This window comes from Mustelus asterias, chromosome 26 (assembly GCF_964213995.1).
Source record: "Mustelus asterias chromosome 26, sMusAst1.hap1.1, whole genome shotgun sequence".
Taxonomy (NCBI): Eukaryota; Metazoa; Chordata; class Chondrichthyes; order Carcharhiniformes; family Triakidae; genus Mustelus; species Mustelus asterias.
In genome coordinates, this window is record NC_135826.1 from 15698460 (window position 1) to 15720635 (window position 22176).

Consider the following 22176-nt stretch of genomic DNA (forward strand, 5'->3'; position numbering starts at 1 on the left):
CCCAGTTCCTAATTTTTTTCATGCATGTAAACAGGTCAGTTTTTGCATTTCCCATTTCAATACCTCGAGCTTCCTTAAAGATACTGTTAGCTGTCTTAATGTAGGAAATTTGCAACAGAAATGTTGTCTAGTGAACTGGTAGAACTGAAGCATGTAACTAAATTTCAAGTATTGCCTTGACATAGATTTTGAGTGCGTGAGCGAATGCATTTCTCCCCTTTAGTGATTGGCTGCTTTGTTCAATTCCACCTTTTGAAGGTGTCAACCTCCGAATCATAAACTTGTGTGTTCAAGTCCCAGTTCGGACTTGAGTTAGGCAGATACTTCATTGCAGTACTGAGGGTTTGCTATATGATTGGATGGCATATTACAAGGGGCATCTGCTCTTTCAGGTGAATGTAAAAGATTTTATGGCACTGTTCAAAGAATGGGAGCATTCTTCTGGTGTCCTTGCTATGATTTATCCCTTCATTAACATAATTTTTTAAAAATGATTTTCATCATTGTATCAATACTGCTTTGGAATCTTTCTGTGCACAAACTGGCTGCTGAATTTCCATGTTATAGCAGTGGCTACAGTTCAAAAGTGCTTGATTGGCTGTAGAGCACCTTGGGATATCCTGAGTTCATATTTTGTTTTATAATGCCTCGGTGAAGCACTTTGCAACATTTTATGTTAAAGGTGCTATATAAGTATATGTTGAGGTTGTGAAAAGCTTTTCAGTTTTTCTTTCAAGTCTCTAGCACATCCCTGGTTTGACTAGTGTTGGATAATGTCAGACTGACATTTTTACTACAACCTTTATAAACTTGTGATGGCTTTTTATATTTTGAGTCATCAGTGTTCCCAGCTTTTGAAGAAGAATCTGAATACCCTCCTGTCCAGAACTTATTGATCTCTGTTCCATTAAGATTATGCCTTTGACGTTGAGACTTACTGGAAGGCTCGTGTCACACAATCACAAGTGAGTTAGGGTTGTCTTGTTGTTCAGAGGTTTATTCCTTCACATTATTGACCGGAATGATCTACTTTTCTAACCCATGTAGGTTTTCAGTTGAGATGGAGTATTAATATAACCCAAGAAATTCAGTTCAGCTTCAATATTTACTACAAATACCTGATTTTTATTTCCACTGTTTTCACGTTGTGTAAAGTGAAAGTGGAATTAATTTTTGCTGCTGATATTACAAGGAGCGTGGAGGAACCTATATCACAGCTGTATGTACTTATTGTTCCTGTATCTTTCTATATGTGACATTGAAGGAACATGATTTTCTTTCTGCTGCAGCTGTGTAGCAAGGGCTGAGGAGATGGCTACCGTGGAAGCTCTATCTGAAAGCACTGAGGTGGTGGATATGGAGGATGCGCCCTCCCCATTCTACGTTGAGAAGCACACATGGGATGGATTGAGAGAGATTATCCACAGCAGCAGGAAGTATCCTGGCATTATCATTAACAAAGCACCTCATGATTTCCAGTTCATTCCAAAAAATGATGAGTCTGGGCACCACTCCCACCGTGTCTATTACTTGGGTAAGTAGAAGGTTGTAATAGAATGCTGAACTACACACAAACAAGAATTCAAACCACAGAAAATCATGCTCAAACTGTGCACCTCGAGTATGTTGAGCACTGTCTCCAGTTCTAATTATCAAGACATAAGAGGCATCCAATACCTGGAGGCAGTTCAGAGAGGAGCCATGAGGCTGATCCCAGAATCAGATAGCTTGAGGAATGATTTTGAAAAGAATGGGCTTTTCATCCTTTTGAAAGAGCTAACTGTGATATTGACCTTATAGGAATAGAGTAATAGGACCATTCTGATTTTAAGAATCTCAAGGGACAATAACTCGAAGTGGTTTTGTTTGAGTTTCCAGTGGCCTGTGATTCTCCTGGGCTAAATAGGAGGGGAAAAGAGTCTATAAGTTGAGACAGACAGATAGTTGGTGCCTTGCTGACTGAACTGACTTGCGTGTGCACATGGAATCAAGCTATGTACAGAGCGAATTTAAATTTTCAGAGGAGCATCATATTGTTGCAATAATATTAACAGTACATTTATCAAGTGTGAAAAATCCTTTCCCAAGAATCAGTTGAGTTGATAAGTTTCTCGTGTGTGTTGGTAATGGAAATGCATGGATAAGCACACTGCAGGTGAGGTTTATGCTGACTTGGAGTTGGAAGGCAACATAAGTGGAAAGTTTATTTTTGTTTAGAATCCAGGGATGAGGTGGAAAGACTAAATCTCCTTAGAGCTGCAACGGTTGATAGGGCTGTGATGTCACTGTTCAAGAATGTGGAGGATTAGGATAGAATAGGGTGAAACTATTTCCACTGTCAAGGAGGTCAGTCATCAGAGGACTCGGATATAAGGTAATTTTCAAAAGAGCTGGAGGGAACATGAGAAATCATTAATGCATTGAGTCATAATCTGGAATGCACTGCCTGAAAGGATGGTGATAGCAGATTTAATGATAGCATGTAGAAAGGAAATTTAAACTTGACTTGAAAAGGAAAATTTTGTGGGATTCTAGGGGAAGATCTGGGGAATGGGACAAATTGGGTAGCTCTTTGAAAGAGCCCAAATGAGTTTGATGGGCTTAATGGCCCCCTTAGTGCTGTATGATTCCATGAATCAAGAAAGTCAATTTTGTGACTCTTGGCCAGCTGAGTCAGGAACAAGCAGTGACATTGCAAGAGGCAGAAATTAATTTTCTGTGGCTCATTGCCCATCAATGAATCGTCCCCCAGTCCTGTCCTAATTATGTAATAGAGTCTCTCGTATTACAGATAAATGGAGTGAGTCACTAGGTGCAAAGCTCATTTCAGTGCCAGCTCACCTGAAAGCTGACTGAACCAGTCACTGATGGTGGATGACTCTAATCTGGAGTAACTATACTGGACAGTGTGACCACATCCAGCATGGATCAAGAGAACATCACTTGCAATTGAAGATGATTAACTTATTCAATGAATTTGGTGGAAATCATGATTTCAGTTTACGCAAGATGTATGACTAAATTTTCTCATTGAAACTAGAATAAGCCTTTACCATTACTTTACAGCCTACTCTTAATTTGAAGATATTCTAATATACATCTTTCTAATTTTTTTAATTTTTTGCATTGTATCTCTGGTACTGTTTCCAGTGTTTTCACAAAATAAGCTAGATCTGGCCATTTTAAGTTACAGCGCAGGGGCGAACCCCCCTGGATATTTTTAGTACAATCATCTGGTTTTAAATCACTAGTTGTTGCAGCCTAGCTAAAGTTGTGGTGATGGACTGAATCACTGATTAACACTGGGTATTGTCTTTTCTATAGGGATGCCTTATGGGAGTAGAGAGAATTCTCTGTTGTACTCCGAGATTCCAAAAAAGGTCCGGAAGGATTCTCTTCTGCTGCTGTCTTGGAAACAAATGCTTGATCACTTCCAGGTGAGAATTGTATTCTGTAACTTCTTTTAGCTTTGGATGGCATGACAGTGCAGTGATCTAATGCCCAGTGTTAAAGTGCTGTGGCGCAGATGGACAAGGATTTATCACCACAGTTGAGTGCTATGCTGCCAATCCTAGCAATGTTGTAGGGATCTCCTGAATGGGGGTGGGGGGAAATATCAACAACCCAGTGACCTTGGTTGCTCTCACTTATTACCAAATGGGAATAGAAACCAAAACCATGCAGTTGCAAACTTGTGCTAATTTGTTTGTAGTTTCTCTCAGACCATATCTTGTGTCTTGGCTGAGTGGGAAAAAAATGTCAATTGTATCGGTGATGTCCGTGTTGTGCTGTTTCTAAGAAATGTGTACAAGCAACCCAAAGTGGGAGCTGGAACATTGTTCTCCCATCGTAAAATCATAGTGGTTTACAGCACTGAAGGGGGCCATTTGGTCCATCATGCCCATGCTGACTCTCTGCAAAGCAACTCAACTGGTCCCTGCCTTTTTCCCATAGCCCTGCAAATCTTTCTCCCAGAGATTATTCAGTTATCTTATGTAAGCCATAACCGAATCTGTCTTCACTCTTGGGCAGTGCATTCCAGGTCCTGGCAGGAGAGAAACATGCAAAATGGTTTCTCTCCTTACAGATGCTGCCAGACCTGCTAAGATTTTCCAGCATTTTCTCTTTTGGTTTCAGATTCCAGCATCCGCAGTCATTTGCTTTCATTCTGGATCCTAACTCTTTGTTGTATTTTAAAAAGAATTCATGTCAACTTTGGTTGTTTTCCATTCACCTTAAACTAGGTGTTCTGGTTCTCGACCCTTCCACCAGTAGGATTAGTTTCCCCCCTCTAATTTGTCCTGGTCCCTCATGATTTTGAACGCCTCTATCGAATCTCTTGCCAACCTTCTCGTCCCTAGAGAGAACAGCCTTCACTTCCCAATTCATCCATGTAACTGAAGTCCCTCATCTCTGAAACCATTCCCATAAATCTTTTCTGTACCCATTCTTATGCCATCACATCCTTCCTAAAGTGTACCTTGAATTACACACAATACTTCAATTGAGGTTGAACCTGTGTTGTATAAAAACTTATCACAGTTTCCTCACCTTTATATACTCTTGCCTTTATTTATAAAGCCCAGGACCTTGTTTGACTTATTAACTGCTTTCTCAACCTGGCCTGCCACTTCCAATGATTTGTGCACATGCATCCCCAGGTCCCTCTGCCCTTGCACCCCTTCGAATTATACCCTTTATTTCTTGTTGCCGTTGGTTGTTGTTCTTACACTTCTCTGCATTAATTTGATCTGTCATGTGTCTGCCCATTTTACCAGCCTGTCTTTCACCGTTTGCACCATACTGCCAAGGCCTTTGCTCAACTCTTACCCCTCACAAATGGGTGAAGGTATAGCAATGGGCTAAGCAGTTAAACCTGTACAACTATAGTATTATTTTGATCTTGCTCAACCATTTTGCATGTTTGAGCAAAATGTGTATGGCTAGAATTTATGTATTCGAGGCTCTAGGCTCAGACGTTTGTGTTTGCTGTTACTTCATCAAAGAAATCGATTACCTCCGATTTTGTATTTGAAATAGCAACAAATCACAACTGAATGGGTAAAGAGTATCGATCAGCAAGAAGTGAGCAGGAATGACAACCTCCAGTAATGACATTTTGGGGAGCACAACAAGCTTACAAAAATGGACAGTCAGCTTCTTTGAAGAAGGAGACAAAAAATCAGCTTGTCCCAAGTAGTTTCTGGAAATATTTTACATCCAGCAAGCTGAGTAAGGTTGTAGTTTGCCGTATTGGTGGAGCACATGTAAAATTATTTTTATCAATGCCTGTTTGAGTAACCTGAATTTTAAATTTATCCCAGTTCTAAGACCCGTCACTTATTTGCCAGGCTACTGCATCACCATGCAGCTGTGCATCCAACATCTAGAAACTTACTTGAACAGTAGTTGGGACAGGCCAGGTAGTTAAATTATGTCCCTTGGCCCTGAGATATCTATTGGCTGAGATTATCCAGTTTTTTGAGTCTTAATTTTTAATTCAAAATATGGCCTATAATTTAAAATTATTCTGCAACCACCTATGCAATTTTCAACCTATCTTTGGGAGGGACCCCCCAGTGCTGCACTGATCTGTGCGACATAATGCAGTGTATTCTTAATAATGGGCTTGCAGCTTGCAGATCCTGTAACCGTGTTCATTTTATTCAATTAAAGGCATGGGAAGTGTGAAGTAGCATCTCATTTTTTTAGGCAGTTAGGACATTACCTATGCCATGTAACCTGTAACTTGATCTAACATCACTTCAGCTTTTAAAGTACACCAGTACTACAAAGTGACGCCATATTTTTGACGTATTGTAGAGGTGGCAGAAACTTCAAAATATCCATGAACATGGAATATTTGAAATACAGAGCAGGCCCCAGCACCTAAAGAATGCTGGCAAAGGGATTACATTCAAGTCGCTGACCACCACCTCTCCTGTTTTAAATAAAATTCTGTTGTCTTTGCAACATTTGTCTTTTTTCTGTATGACTCTGTAAAACTGCCGTCGCTCTGTGAATTCATCTTTTCACTTTTGTGTATACATCTAAGAGGATTGACTCTGTCAAATTTGCAAATGTAAAAATGCATTTGCAGCCACATTCAAAACGCTTGTCAAAAATGTTCAGATTAAAAATGATCAGGATCATAGTAGTCAAGGAATGTTTTAGAATCCCATATACGGATATCGTCAGTATTATATATTCCTCTACTTCCCACGAAAATTCTGCCTTAAAATCTGGTAAACATTACTACTTTATAATGAAAAACCTCAATTTGGTTCGTTAACCAGTCAGCAAAACTCTCAATTCTGAAAGTTGCAATGTTACTATATCAATTATTGATGTGTCAATGCTAAAGCTATGTTAAAATATTGTTTCATTTCCTTAAGTTAATCCAGTAGTTAATTACATAATTTAAAACAGTATTGGTTAGAGGCATGTGTTTTGAATAATGGTTGATGTGCAATACCTTATCATTCAGGTGTTGCAGAATTGTATTTTTGGCCATAGATTTTTAATTTTTTTTATTGCAAAGAAATGTGTCTCGGTAATTATTGTTAATTGAAAAGAATTGCAACAGTAATCCAAGTAAAGAGAAACTGTTGATTGTATTGTGTGAGTTGTTGCTTTGTGACATGGTATTTTCTGCAAGTGAGGTGTAGCTTAAACTCTATTGCCAGGAGTCCATTTGAGTAGGGTGGGGAAAAACCACTAATTAAATAGCAGAAAACATTGGGTTTTAACAATTACAGATGGGGTGGCACAGTGGTTAGCATTAATGCCTCACAGCGCCAGGAACCCTGGTTCAGTTCCAGCCTTGGTTGATTGCCTGTGTGGAGTTTGCACGTTCTCCCCATGGGTTTCCTCCCACAGTCCACAGATGTGCGGGTTAGGTTGATTGGCCATGCTAAATTGCCCCTTAGTGCCAGGGGGATTAGTGGGTAAAATACTTGGGGTTACAGGGGTAGGGGCTGGGTGGGATTGTTGTCGGTGCAGGCTGAATGGCCTCCTCCTGCACTGCAGGGATTCTATGATTTATCAATTGCTAACTTTAAAAAAAAAAAATTCCACTGAGGGGTTCAGGTTGCTGTGTACAAAGAAACAGCTTTATTGGCATCTTCAGTGTTAGTTCATGACATCTCCTAAGCCTTTAGTGCATTTTGCCCTTCCGAGGTGCTCTGATCACAAAATCAGACTTTGCTTCCTGTTTTTTCAGTTCTTTGCTCTCTTGGAGCCCCTGTTTTGCACACCGTTTTACACCTGAGGGTTAGGAAACCTGCTGCAGGCTCTGCCAAGGCAGCACTTGAATGAGTCACTAAGGGCAACAGTGCTTGAGCTGACTAATATTCTGTTTTATACCAGCAGCCAGACAAGGCGACTGATCAAATATTTGCTTAAGCTGGATTTCTGGTTATCAGTAGACTTTCTACCGTCTCCATAAAATGCGGTGCAAAAACATGACCTCTCAATGTATTTACTGCCTAGGGTTTTTGATTCTCTGACAAGATAACATTTATTGCTCCTTCTCGTTCCCTCAGGGTGCTGTATTTCCGACCAATTGTGCTAGGCCACTTCAGAATGAATTAAGAGTCAATTGAGAAGCGTACAGTTCTCAAGGGTATTAGTGAAAAAGTTGAACTTTAATGACGGTAGATAACTTTGATGCTGGATTTATTAAATTCAGTTTCGCAACTTATTGTGGTAGAATTTGAACCCGACCACTAGCTGGCTAGCCCAGAACCATGGCCACTATACTACTTTATTCTAGTTCTGGAAGTTAAAAAGTTGGCATCCTCCCAAATTATCCAGTCCATTCCCTGCACCCTGTTCATGGTTTTAATTAATGTAAGTAGTTTTAAACATGTATATACTGATGTAAATGATTATGTTGCCCCAGGTGAGAGCCAGACAGGTTTTAGGATTGTTTTATGTAACCTCCAATTAGTGCCTGGTAGTTATGCTAATAATTGGTCACCCTTATTTGTTCTTGTGGCTTTTTTATAGGCAACTCCACATCATGGGATGTACTCGCGGGAAGAGGAGCTCCTGCGTGAGAGGAAGCGCCTCGGGACATTTGGAATTACCTCATATGACTATCACAGGGATAGTGGACTTTTTCTCTTCCAAGCTAGCAATAGTCTTTTCTATTGCAAAGATGGAGGGACAAATGGTTTTAATGTGAGTACAAAGTTGATGTCAGGTTTTTGTATTCCTGCTGTTTACAGTTAGTTCTGATAGAACTGTGCACATTGTTTGCATTATTTGTAGTCTTGCAGGGATTAACTGCAATTAAAAGACATTTGACTCAATTCATCACTGGGAATTTGAATACGTTGACTTAGGAGCAAGTTAGAAAGAAAATCAAAAATCTTTTGGTTTAGTAACTAAGATAAACTTCGGAACATATGCAATTGTAATTTCCTCAAAGCTGGGAGTACTTGTACATTAATGTAGACGTTTTAACAGTAATGTGGGACTTCGGAAGCAAAGGATTAGTCTTAAAAGTAGCAATATTGATCAAGGAGTCAATTACTGCAGTAAGGAGGGATGATTTCTTGGAAGGTTCCTCAAATGAGCCCATATGGGTAGAACTTAGAAACATTGCTGGGAGTGGACTATAGGCCCCCAAATAGTCAGGGAGAGATAGAAAAGCAGACATGTAGGCAAATCTCTGAGAATTGTAAGAATAATAGGGTAATAATAGTAGGGGTTTCAACTTCCCCAACATTAGGCTGGCACAGTGGTTAGCACTATTGCCTCACAGCGCCAGGGACCCAGGTTCGATTCCTGGCTTGGGTCACTGTCTGTGCGGAGTCTGCACATTCTACCCACGTCTGCATGGATTTTCTCCCACAGTCCGAAAGATGTGCTGGTTAGGTGCATTGGCCCTGCTAAATTCTCCCTCAATGTACTTGAACAGGTGGCAGAGTGAGGAAATTTTCACAGTAATGTTATTGCAATGTTAATGTAAGCCTACTTGTGACAATAATAAATGAATAAAACAAAAATAACAGAGTCAATGTGTAAAGCTAAGAGAGCAGAGTTCTTAAAATATATCCAGGAGAGTTTTTTATGCCAATACATAGAAAGTCCAACAAAGTGGATGGCGTTGGACCTAGTTTTAGGAAATGAAGCTGGGCAAGTTTCAGTGGGATAGCATTTTGGTGACAGTGCATAACTCAGTAGGATTTAAGGTAGTTATAGGAAGGGACAAAGATGGACTGGAAATAAAGGTTCTGAACTGGGGAAGGGTGAATTGTAATAGGATAAGACAGGATCTAGCCAAAGTTAACCTGGAGCAGCTACTTGTAGGAAAATCTACGTCAGAGCAGTGAGATTCATTCAAAAACAAAATGGAAGAGAGCACAGGGCCAGCATGTTCCCATGGAAGTGAAGGGTTGGAGCGAGAAGCCCAGAGAACCCTGAATGTGAAGGGATATCCAGTGTTGGATAAGGGATAAAAGGGGAGTTTATAGCAAGGGCTCAAAACAACGAAGCCCTAGAGGAGTATAGAAAGTGCATGGGGTTATTCAAAAAATAGATTAGGAGAGTGAAAATACCTGGCGGGCAAAATAGGAAAATGCAAAGGTATTTTGTAAGTTTATTGAGGGCAGGAGGATTACCAGGGAAAGAGCAGGGCCCGTTGTGGGGAGTCAGAAGACGTGGATGAGGTTTTAAATAAATACTTTGCATCAGTGTTCATTATGGAGAAGGATGATGTAGGTATAGAAATCAGTGAGGGGCATTGTGATTTCCTCAGTTATTAATGGTTTTAACGGGCCTAAAAGTGGGTAAATCCTCAGGCCCAAACTTCACAATGCAACAATCTACAGTATTGAGAGAATGTCTTCTTACTGTCCAGGAAAATACTGCACTATGAAATGCTATTCTTCTCCAGCTGGAAGATTTTCTTCAATTCTTTTAATGAATTTCATTCTGATTTCTATCACATTGTCACCCTTGAGTATGTCCTGGGTGTATCCCAGGCTGCTGTGAGAGGCAAGGAAGGAGATTGCAGTGACTGACAATTTTCAAATCTTCTCTGGCCAGAGGAGAGGTGATGTGGAGATGTCGGCGTTGGACTGGGGTAAACACAGTAAGAGTTTTAACAACACCAGGTTAAAGTCCAACAGGTTTATTTGGTAGCAAATGCCAAATTGATGAAGACGAACATCTCGCCAAGGCCATCCCCACACTTCCACTTCTTGCCTTCAAACAACCGCACAACCTCAAACAGAGCATTGTCCGCAGCAAACTATCCAGCCTTCAGGAGAACAGTGACCACGACACCACACAACCCTGCCACAGCAACCTCTGCAAGACGTGCCAGATCATCGACACGGATGCCATCATCTCATGTGAGAACACCATCTACCAGGTACACAGTACCTACTCTTGCAACTCGGCCAACGTTGTCTACCTGATACGCTGCAGGGAAGGATGTCCCGAGGCATGGTACGTTGGGGAAACCATGCAGTCGCTACGACAACGGATGAGTGAACACCGCTCGACAATCACCAGGCAAGACTGTTCTCTTCCTGTGGGGGAGCACTTCAGCGGTCACGGGCATTCAGCCTCTGATCTTCGGGTAAGCGTTCTCCAAGGCGTCCTTCACGACACACAACAGCGCAGAGTCGCTGAGCAAAAACTGATAGCCAAGTTCCGCACACACGAGGACAGCCTAAACCGGGATGTTGGGTTTATGTCACACTATCAGTAACCCCCACAGCTTGCCTCCTGGACTTGCAGAATCTCACTGGCTATCCTGTCAGGAGACAACACACATCTTTTTAACCTGTGCTTAATGCTCCCTCCACTCACATTGTCTGTAACTTTAAGACCTGGTTGGCTGTAGAGATTCGCATTCTAATCAGTATTCTGCAGCTTGATTTTGTGTCTCTGTGCCCTGTTTGAGAGCAGATTTCCACTCCATCTGACGAAGGAGTAGCGCTCCGAAAGCTAATGGCATTTGCTACCAAATAAACCTGTTGGACTTTAACCTGGTGTTGTTTAAACTGTTACAGAGGAGAGGTGCCAGAGGACTGGGTGATAGCTAATGTGGTACCATTATTCAAGAAGGAAAGTAGGGAAAAACTAGGAAATTACAGACCAGTGCATCTAACTTCAGTGGTAGGGTAACTATTGGAAAAAATCTGAGGGACAGAATGAACCCCCACTTGGAGAGGCAAGGATTAATAAAGGATAGTCAGCATGATTTTGTCAAAGGGAGATTACGTCTTACAAATTTGATTGAATTTTTTTGAGGAGGTGACTAGGTGTGTGGATGAGGGTAGTGTAGTTGATGTAGTCCACATGGATTTCAGCAAGGCTTTTGATAAGGTCCCACATTGGAGGCTGATGAAGAAGGTAAGAGTCAATGGGATCCAGGGCAATTTGGAAACTGGATCCAAAATTGTCTTCGTGGTAGGAGGTAGAGGATGATGGGCGAAGATTGTTTTTGTGCTGAAAGCCTTGTGACCACTGGTGTTCCACAGAGATCAGTGCTGGGTCCATTGTTTTTAGAGTACACTAATGATCTGGACATGAATGTAGGAAGCATGATGAGTAAATTTGCAGATGACACAAAAATTGATGGTGTGGTAACTAGAAAGGAGCACAGCCTTAGATTATAGCTGGGAATATACAATGAATAGTTGGACCCTAGGAAGTACAGAGGAACAGCAGGACCTTGCTGTGCATGTCCATAGATCTCTGAAAACAGCAGGTCAGGTAGATACAATGGCTAAGAAAGTATTAGGGATACTTGCCTTTATTAACCAAGGCATTGAATATAAGAGCAGGGTGGTTATGATGAAACTGTACAAAATGTAGGTTAGGTCACAGCTGGAGTAATGTGTGCAGTTCTGGCCACCACACCAGGAAGTGATTGCACTGGAGAAGGTGTAGAGGAGATTCACCAGGATGCTGCCTAGGCTGGAGCGTTTCGGATATCAAGAGAGACTGGATAGGCTGGGCTTGTTTTCCTTGATGCAGAAAAGGCTGAGGGGGGACTTGATTGAGGTAAATACAATTGAGGGACATAGGATGGTTAGAAAGGAACCTTTTCCCTTAGCAGAGGGGTCAATAACCAGAGGGTATAGATTTAAGTTATGGGGCAGGAGGTTTATAGGAGATGAGTGGAAAGACATTTTCATCAGAGGGTGGGGAATCCGGAACTCATTGCCTAAAAGGATGATAGAGGTGGGGGAACCCCCAGAACATTTAAGAAATATTTAGATAAGCACTTGAAATGCCGTAGCATACAAGGCTGTGGGCCAGGTGCTGGAAAATGGATTGGAATAGATAGGTGCTTGATGACTGTCGTGGACATGATGGGCCGAAAGACCTCTTTCCATGCTGTAAAACTTTGACTCTATGACTATGAAAAGAATCTTATTTGATAGCCTCATGACACATCTCGGTTTGCCATGACCGAGTGCAAAGTACCATTCTTTGCTCATTACCAGGCTCAGGTGAACCTGTGTGTTAAGAAGAATTCTCCCAAAGACACTGGGGAACATGAGTGAGGACACCTTTTGAGAGAGGAGAGGAAAAAACGTTGAGATGGAACAAAAATGAAATCTTACGAGAGGAAACCTCTCTAACAAAGTGGAATGTACCCATATGGGATCTTAAATATGTACTAGTCTTGTGTGTCTTACTGAAGTTACATTAGATTTGTATTAGCTAAACCCAATCTGTGGCAGCATCATTTCCTCCACTATAATGAATGCAGTTTGTTCATTTTTCTTTACTAGCTGACCTCTGCTCTTTTATAGATATCGCCAATGAAGCCAGTAGAGATTAAGACAAATTGTTCAGGTCCTCGGATGGATCCTAAGATATGTCCTGGAGACCCGTCCTTCATCTCATTTGTAAATAACAATGATTTATGGATATCAAACATTGGATCTGGTGAGGAGAAGCGATTAACATTTTGCCATAAAGGTAAGACAGCTTAGTATTGTTTCTACAGAAATTACTATAAACCATGTGCTAGCAGATAATTAAGTTAAAATTCTAATGGAGCTATTTCACACACATCATCATATTTATATTGAAGCCAGTTTCCGACTAGTTTTGAGGGCAGTGATTAGTTGGAATTGTGGAGATAAAAGATGATTCTTTGCCCAAGTTTTTTCTTCTCTCTGTTCACGATTGGAATTCTGTAGGTAAAAACTTTTAATATGTTAAAGAGGACATTTTTCATATCTGACTCTAATCTGCAACTTTATAGTCTTTGAGATGGCGTTGGGGAAAGAAGAGATAGATTAGGAGGATATTGGAATTACTATTAAAACAAACTTAACTTTAGGTGGTCATGGGTAGGCGCTCTACCTATTAGGGCGGCACGGTGGTACAGTGGTTAACACTGCTGTCTCACAGTGCCAGGGACCCGGGTTCAATTCCCAGTTTGGGTCACTGTATAGAATCTGCACGTTCTCCCCGTGGCTGTGTGTCTGGGTACTCTGGTTTCCTCCCACAGTCCAAAGGAAGTGCTGGTTAGGTGCATTGGCCATGCTAAATTCTTCCTCAGTGTACCCGAACAGGCGCCGGAGTGTGGCAACTAGGGGATTTTCACAGTAACTTCAGTGCAGTGTTAATGTAAGCCTACTTGTGACACTAATAAATAAACTAAAACTATCAATTACATTTGATGGCCAACTATAAAATCACTATTGCTGTTGTAGCTAAGAATTTATTACTTACAGCAGAGAATGAGGCTACTTGCTGATATTTCTGTTCCACAGGAGCCTCCTCCAACTTGACTTCATTTAACCCTCATCCAATTTCCTTTATCTAGCTTGTTCTAAAAATTTATCTGTGCTAGTTTTCTTTAATTGCTCGTAATGAGTTCCGTACTCTTAACAACTCTCTGGTTAAAAAAACTTTTTCTTGAATTCCCTATTTATGTACGTTGCTGTCCCTTATGATATAAAAGCTCTTTGAAAATGAATTAGTTTAATGGCAGCAGCTACTGCTTTGTAGCTATTCTGCATTAGCAGCATTCCATGAGAATGAATGGCTGTTAATCTGCTAATGGCATTAGCCAAGTGAGGTGCGTCGGCTACAAGAGCAGGTCAGAGGCTGTCCACCATGTACAAGTCACAAGTCAGGAGTATGATGAATACTATCCTCTTCCTTGATAAAATAAGTGCAGCTCCAGCAACGCTCTAGAAGCATAACGCCATCCAGGACAAAGCAGCCTGCTTGAATGGCACACTAGTCATGGAATCAGAGTTGTTACAGTGCAGTAGGAGGTCATTCGGCTCATCACATCTACATCAACTCTCCAAATAAATATTATGACCTAGTACCATTCCCCTGCCTTTTCCCTATACTTCTGCACATTGTTTCGATTCAGAGAATCATCTAACACCCTTTTGAATGCCTCGATTGAACCTGACTCCACCACACTTCCAGGCAGTGCATTCCAGTCCTGAACCACTCGTGAAAAGATTTTTCTCTTATCACATTTGCTTCTTTTGCAAATCATTTTAAATCTGTGCCCCCTCATTCTTGATCCTTTTTATGAGTATTCACTCCATCGCAGGCGAATAGTGACAGCAGTGTTTACCATCTGTTACATACACTGTAGGAAGTCACCATGGCTCCTTAGACAGCACCTTCCAAACTCACCTTCTACAAGGGCAGCAGATACATGGGAACACCATCACCTGGAAGTTCCCCTCCAAACCACTCACAATCCTGACTTGGAAAGATATCGTCGTTTCTTCACTGTTACTAGGTCAAAATCCTGGAACTCCCTCCCTAACAGCACTGTGGGTGTATCAACATCACATGGATCGCTGCGGTTCAGGAAGACAGCTCACCACCACCTTCTGAGGGCAATTAGGGATGAGCAATAGATACTCGCGTAGTCATTAACACCCACATCCCATGAATGAATTTTTAAAAAGGAGTTCAAACCCAATATCTGATAACTCAGCTCCATTAGTGATGTACTTATTCTGATTTGAAGCCAAATCAGCAGGGATCAAGTTTAGTCTATTGGATCGACAACAATAAGTGCAGTGAGTGTCTGAGCTGCCTGTGGAACCTCAGGTTAAATTAAATCTATTGCATGTAAATAAGTCTTAGATACTGTTTCATATAATATTTAGACTTACATAGTGCCTTAAAATTAGTCTTCTCAAGTGCTTCAGGTAATGAATTTTGTATTTAATCCAGTTTAGCTGTCCATAGTTATAATGTGGAATAGCTACCAAGAAACATGTAGTACATTTCCCTTAATCTGTTATATTTTTACACAAATGGGAGAATTAGCAGGGATAATTCCATCTTTCCCACCTCTCGATTGACCGAAGAGTTCGAAAGGAAAAACTCCTTTGACCCCTGAGTGATATAAATGTTGGGAAGAGAAAATGACAGGTTTCTTTGCGAGTTTTAAAAAGAAAGCTAAATGTTCATTGTTCAAGTTTCATTTTGAAACTATACCCCCACATGCAGCAGACATACACAGGAAAATATTGTGATTACAAAAGAAGGTAGCATGCACTTCGGCCTGAAAAGTTCACAGTTCTCTTGCTTTTTCTGAGATGAGTCTTGAAGTGATGCAGGCCTTTAGACTTTCTGTAGTCCCAGAATGATATTGTCTGGAAGTTTAAGGAGACAAATTTGCTATGTTTGTTGCTTGCAAAAGCCGGTTTCTCTTGCTCCACTCCAGTCGAGATGCCATTGAACCTCCTGTAATAAAAACCTGGTTTGAGTCCTCAACTAAATAGATAAAGGCCAACCTGAATTCTGTGCCTGCTGATGACTTGTGGGCAGGGACCTGTTCTTTCACTGGTCTGGATCTTTATCTACCACGCTGCTTCAAAAATGTATTTTGTTAAATGCCCTTATCTGAAAACCTAGTTTCTGTCATATGACCAAAGTGTTTGTCTACTGTCTTCTCATGTGTCCCAGAAGTTTGTTTGCATTTTAATGATTTGTCCAGATTTGAAGATTAGTTTAAGATCCTTGTGTAACTCCATGTATATTGGTGGGAAAGAAAAGGTCACCTGACCCCTCAACTCCAAAAATGTCCATTCTCCATTTTGTTTCAAAGTAAAGTGCCCATTTCGAATTTATACTCCATAAATCTGCCTCCAAATTATGAGTTTGACAATATTAAATTGCACAGGAGAATGTAGTGTGACCAGGATGTTTTCTTTTTCAGGTTTGCCTAATGTAATAGAAGATCCTAAATCTGCAGGAGTAGCAACTTTTGTAATACAGGAAGAGTTTGATAGGTTTACCGGTTACTGGTGGTGTCCCACAGGAACTGAAGGTATGACTTTGGCTGCAGTACTCTGTATTCTTGCAATCGATGAATGATTAAGTTCAACAGGGAATAGGCTCCTCTTGGTTTTTTAGCTTCAAATTTTGTAAGTGGAGATCTCCTACAGCTTTGTTCTTGAACAGTGTAGTGTTTAATTAAAATTGTCCGATCTTTTTCTGTGCTCTAATTCTGTCTATCTACCAATTCAAAGCTGTGCTGCCTTCGGGTTAGCACATGATTTTGAATCAATCTAAACTATTGGGATATTTTCCTACTCCAACATACTCCACTCGCTGTACTTAATTTCCCAAGAACTAAATCCAGCACTACTACTTTCTCATTGGGCAATAAACTGTGAGAAATGCAGCCTTTAAAAGAAAGTATTAATTCATGAGATGTAAATCAGGATGTGTCTCAAGTGTGTTTTGGAGGTGTCTTGGCAAGTTACTGCAGTGCATCCTATAGGTGGTGCACACTGTAGCCACACTGTGCTGCTGAGGAAGGAGTGAATATTTAGTGTAGTCAGTGGTAGGTGCCAATCATACTGGCTGCTTTGTCCGGCATGGCACTTGGCTTATTTGGTGGAGCTGGGTAAGTGGATAGCATTTCATTGTATTTTATAGGTGGTGGACAGGCTTTGGAGAGTTAATTATATATGCTACTCACCTCGGAATTCCCAGTTCCTAACCTGATCTTGTACTTTATTTATGTGACTGGGTCCAAAATTAATACTTTCTGGTCAATGTAGACTACTGGCATATTAATGAGTGGATGTGAGGATGGTAGTGCCATTGAATGTCAGAGGGAAGGTTGTTTGACATCTTCATTGCCCACACTTGTTTCCTGCCACTTAAGTCCAAGCCTAGATGTTGTCTGGCTGAATGTAGACATTAACTGCTTTGCTATAGGAGGAACTGAGTGCTACAATCATCAATGACCGCTCCTGTTTCTGATCTTATGGTGAGGGAAAGCCATTAATACAGCTACAGATGTTTGGCTTCCGATGACCATAAGCACTTTCTAGGTGGACAGCCTTCCCTGTTTTTAATGCTTATTGTTAATGCAGTTATTTCTGTAGGAGAACTAAATATATATTTGGATGGCCATAGCCTGAAACACCACCTCAAACATTCTTTCACAGCATTGTGGCGCAGTGGTTAGCGCTGCTGCCTCACGGTGCAAGGGACCTGGGTCCGATTCCAGGCTTGGGCCACTGTCTGTGTGGAGTCTGCACATTCTCCCCGTATCTGCTTGGATTTGCTCCTGTTTCCTCCCACAGTCTCAAAGACTGGTTAGGCATTGGTTATGCTAAATACTCCCTCAGTGTACCTGAACAGGCATTGAAGTGTGGCGACTAGGGGATTTTAACAGTAACTTCATTGCAGTGTTAACTTAAGCCTACTTGTGACACTATTAAATAAATTTAAACTGTATTGAACAATGTTTGAGATATTCTACCAAAATACCAGAAGTAATTAGAGTTACAGTAACTATGTCTTGATTTGTCATTTGAGTGATTGGTTAGTTGCATGTGTGGGTTTTAAGATGATGGGAGTGCTAAAAACCTGTCCATGTCTTGGAATAAACTCATTCATTGAGCATGCACTGCTGTCTTGGTAATCAGTTCCAACAATCCACAACTCTGAGAGAAAATGATACCTTGTTTTAAACTTAAAAACCTATGATCCCTAGTTTTAAACTCCCCAGCTAGAAAAAACATCCTTCCAGCAAGTGTCTCGTCAAGCCTTTTTCAGAATTCTCCATGTTTTTGAGATCACCCCTCTCTTTTAAACTCCTAGAATATAGGCGTAGTCTACTTAATCTCTCTTTTGTGACATAATCCTCTTATCCCAGGAATCTGTTTAGTGAATCTTTGCTGCACTCCCTTTGAAGATAAGTATATCCTTACTTGAATAAGGAAATCAAAACTAGAGTACATCAGATGTGGTCTCATCAAGGACCTGTACAATTGCAGTAAGACTCCTTTGCTTATGTACTCCACTTCCTTTTGATTAAGGCTAACCTATAACCTTCCTAATTTCTCGCTGTACCTGCATGTTAACTTCGTGATTCATGTACAACAATATCCAAATCCCACTGAATGCTAACATTTCCCAGCCTCCACAATAAAAAATAGTATGATTTTTGAATTAATCTACCTTACCAAAGTGGCTAATGTCACATTTCTGCATTATATTCCTTCTATCGCACTTTTGCCCACTTAATCTGCCTAAATCTTTTGTAGCTTCTGTGCTCCCTTACAACTTACTTTCTTTGTATCATCAGCGAACGTGGGTATACTCAAACCTATCATGCAAGTTACTGGTATTGATTGTGTATGTAGCTGAGGCCCAAACATTGATCGTGGCAGTACCTCGCTGGTTATAGTCTGCCAACTCAAATGACAACTATTCGCATTTTCTTTTTTCTGCCCATTAACCAAAGCTCGATTAATGCTGATATGTTGCCCCCAGTCCCATAAGCCTAATTTTATGTGATGACCTCCCCGTGCAGCACTGTGTCAAGTATACTACATCTACTAGTTCCTTTTATCAGTCCTGCTAGTTGCAGCCTCAAAACAAATCGATTTATCAAGCATGATTTCCTTTTCATCAATCCGTTTGACTTTACTCTCAGTGCCCTATTCTGTCCCGAATAGATTCCAACGTTTTCTTCAACTGATTGGAAAGCAGAATATCACAGAGATTGGTAATCTGAAAATGCTGAAAGTACTCGGGTTGGGAAATATCTGTGGAGTGAGGAAGAGTTAGGCCCATGATTTCCAATTTCTGGGAGGTCATACCCTAGATGTGCTGGGTGATCTCCCTGAAGTCCTCATGTAAGCAAATACCCGGGAGATTCGAGCACCTACCCCAGTTAACCTCCCAACCTCCTTACCTGCCTCCCCCACCCTGTCTAACCCCCCCCCACCCTGATTACTCTTTCCCGAATCCCTGTGGGATCCCACGATGGTCTGCAATTACTGCACTGAAGGCTTCCCCGATTTCTTCAGAGTCACTAATTCCCAATGACTTTTGTTAAAAGATCCCACTATTTTGGGGAAGAACGGAATTATCCCTGGTTTCCTGGCCAATATTTATCCCTCCGACAACATCATAGTATGTGGCCGTTATCGCATTGCTGTTGCTGGGAACTTTAAAAATGTTCCATTTTCTGGAAAGCGCTTTGAGATATCAGGTGATTGTGAAAAGCACCATATTAATGCAAGTCTTTTTTTCTTTCTATTGCTTTGCTCTCCTCCTCACCCTTGCTTCAGTGGAATGTGTTCCACAGTTAAATCATCCTGTTAAGAAATGCTGCCTAAATTTCTTTTCCTTTTAAGCTGTGTCTCTTAGTCTTTCGCCTGACGAAGACTGATGGATCCAACTTCTCCACAGTAAAATCTTAATGCCTCTCTTAATCCCCTATCATTCACATTTCTTGACAGTAAACTCCTAGGGTAGGCACTCTTTCCTCACAACTCAGGTCTCATGGTTCAGCCTTTCAGCCCATTCTATATTTTCAATAATTGTATTTTCTTTCTCCATCGAGCAGTGAGGCATTAAACCAACGTATTATCTGTTTTCTCAGGTGGATGTAAATGATCCCATGACACAATCAAAGAAGTAGAGGTTCTCCTATTTATAAATATTTATCCCTCAACTGATATCATTAAGACAAATTACCTGGTCATTATCCCATTGCTTTTTATAGGAGCCTGTTGTCTGTAAATTAGAAATCAGTATTTCCTACATTGCTACAACAACTGCACGTCAAAGTACTTTATTGGCTGTAAAGTCCTTTATGACATCTTGAGTTTGTGAAAAGCATTATATAAATGTAAGTTTTTCCTTCCTTCAGAACTGAACACAATATTGCGGCTGGTGTACAATGTTCAGCATCATCTTGACTTGTATGAAAACGTTTTTGCATTGATTGCAGGTCCAGATGGTGCGAAGACTTACTACCTTTTGTACGAGGAAGTGGATGAGTCTGAGGTAGAGATCATTCATGTGCCCTCCCCCGCCCTGGAAGAGAGGAAAGCTGACACCTACCGATACCCAAGAACAGGTTGGAAGCAGAGTCCATGATCTGAGATATCTTGGATTAATAAGACAATTACCATCTACGTGAAAGCTTTATTATTTATGCGAGGCACAAATATTTATTTTCAACTTGGTTATTTTTTAGTTCAGAGAATGAAGGGGGTGATCTTACCGGCTCGGTAAGATCTTACCGGGTTGGGGGGAGGGAAGCGGGGTAGAGGGGGGAGGGAAGCGGGGGGGTGGGCGTAGAGGGGGGAGGGAAGTGGGGGGGGGGGGGATGGACGTAGAGGGGGGAGCGAAACGGGGGGAGGGGAGCTGGGGGGCGCGGAGGTGAGGTGGCACGGCGGGAGGGTAGTGGGGTGCATGGGGTAGGGTAGTGGGGGGCTTGGGGGGGGAGGGACGCGGGGGGCTTGGGGGGGGGGAGGGTCGCGGGGGGTGTGGGGGGAAGGTAGCGGGGGCGTTGGGGGAGGGTAGCGGGGGCATTGGAGTGGGTACATGGGTGTGTGGGGGTAGAGTAGCAGGGGAGCATGGTGTGGGGGACAGGTAGCGTGGGGGGTGTGGAGGAGGGTAGTGGGGGGCATGGCATGGGGGGAGGGTCGCATTGAGGGGAGGGAAGCAGGGGAGGGTATGGCATGGGGGAGGGAAGTGGGGGCGTGGTGTGGCGGGAGGGAAGTAGGGGACGTGGCATGGGGGGAATGAAACGGGGTGGCGTAGGGGGAGGGTAGTGGGGGTGCGTGGCGTGCGAGTAGGGTCGCATGGGAGCAGGGTTGTGTGGAGGCGTGGCGTCGAGGGGAGGGAAGCGGGGGGGAATGGCGTGGGGGCAAGGGAAGCAGGGGGCACGGCCTGGGAATTTGGGGGTGTGACTGGCAGGGAATTAGGGGCGTGCTTGGCTAGAGGGAGTTGGGGGCAGAATTGGGGGCGCACTTGGCCGGGTTTGGGGGGAGGGGGGGGCAGGCAGTTGGTGGAATCAGGAGGTGAGGAATCAGGTGTGCGGTTGGCATAGGGGTTGTGGAGATAGAGGACACGATAGGCTGGGCTGGGAGGGGGGGGGGGGTTTGTGGAGGAGGGAATCGGTGGGGGGGGGGGGCTGTGGGGAATCGGGCGCAGTTATCTTGGGATAAAGGGGGTCGTGGCCAGGGTGGGAGGCGGGGTGCATGGCCAGGAGGGGAAGCGGGGGGTGGTGGGGCAGGGTGGGGAGCGGGGCTGTGGGGGGGGGGGGGGTGCAGGGCATGGGTGGGAAGGGGGGGCAGGACGTGGGTGGGAAGCGGGGGGGGGCAGTGATTTCCATTGATCACTGAGAAATTTATTTCTTAGTGGAGTGTAGCGAATCTGGGGTTCATGTGTGATTAAATGCAGGAGGCCTTAAAATGAGTGCATTGGAATTTTCCAGTGTGTAAACAAACAAGATTTCATATTTACTTTTGTTTTGTTCAATGACAAGTCAACATAACTAATATAGACACGTGCGTTTTTGGAAAGTGAAGACCTATGTGTTGCCTTGCAGCAGTTAAGGGAGGGTGGGATGTGAAAGTAAGGATTTAAAGATTGTTCAAGTCGTTGATTCAGAGAGGAAACAAATGATCCCAATGACAATCCAGTTGAATTGACCAAAGTTCAATTACAAATTGTCCACAACATTTTCATTGAACATTGCATTCAAACAACTTTGAAAATGAATCTTTGCTCAAACCTTTAGGTTATTTACTGGTTATATTCTGGAAATTAATCTTTCAAAATTGCCATTAATTTGATTTATTTTCTTTGTGTGTTTACCCATTTGTTTTGTACACACCTGATTGTTGCAGCTGCTATGGTATTGTTTGCTGCTCTGCGTGGAAT

The 22176-nt window shown here is 42.2% G+C and overlaps 1 protein-coding gene across 11 annotated transcripts in view; it reads left to right on the forward strand.

Annotated features, from left to right (window-relative positions):
- Window positions 1-22176, forward strand: part of dpp9 (dipeptidyl-peptidase 9) — a 101249-nt gene that overhangs the window by 40777 nt on the left and 38296 nt on the right. For all 11 annotated transcript variants that reach the window (XM_078198175.1, XM_078198183.1, XM_078198177.1 and 8 more), the window contains 6 exons: window positions 1290-1534; window positions 3325-3437; window positions 8011-8184; window positions 12786-12954; window positions 16190-16300; window positions 20234-20362. In XM_078198175.1, the coding sequence (XP_078054301.1) occupies window positions 1290-1534; window positions 3325-3437; window positions 8011-8184; window positions 12786-12954; window positions 16190-16300; window positions 20234-20362 (941 nt within the window). The remainder of the gene's footprint in view (window positions 1-1289; window positions 1535-3324; window positions 3438-8010; window positions 8185-12785; window positions 12955-16189; window positions 16301-20233; window positions 20363-22176) is intronic.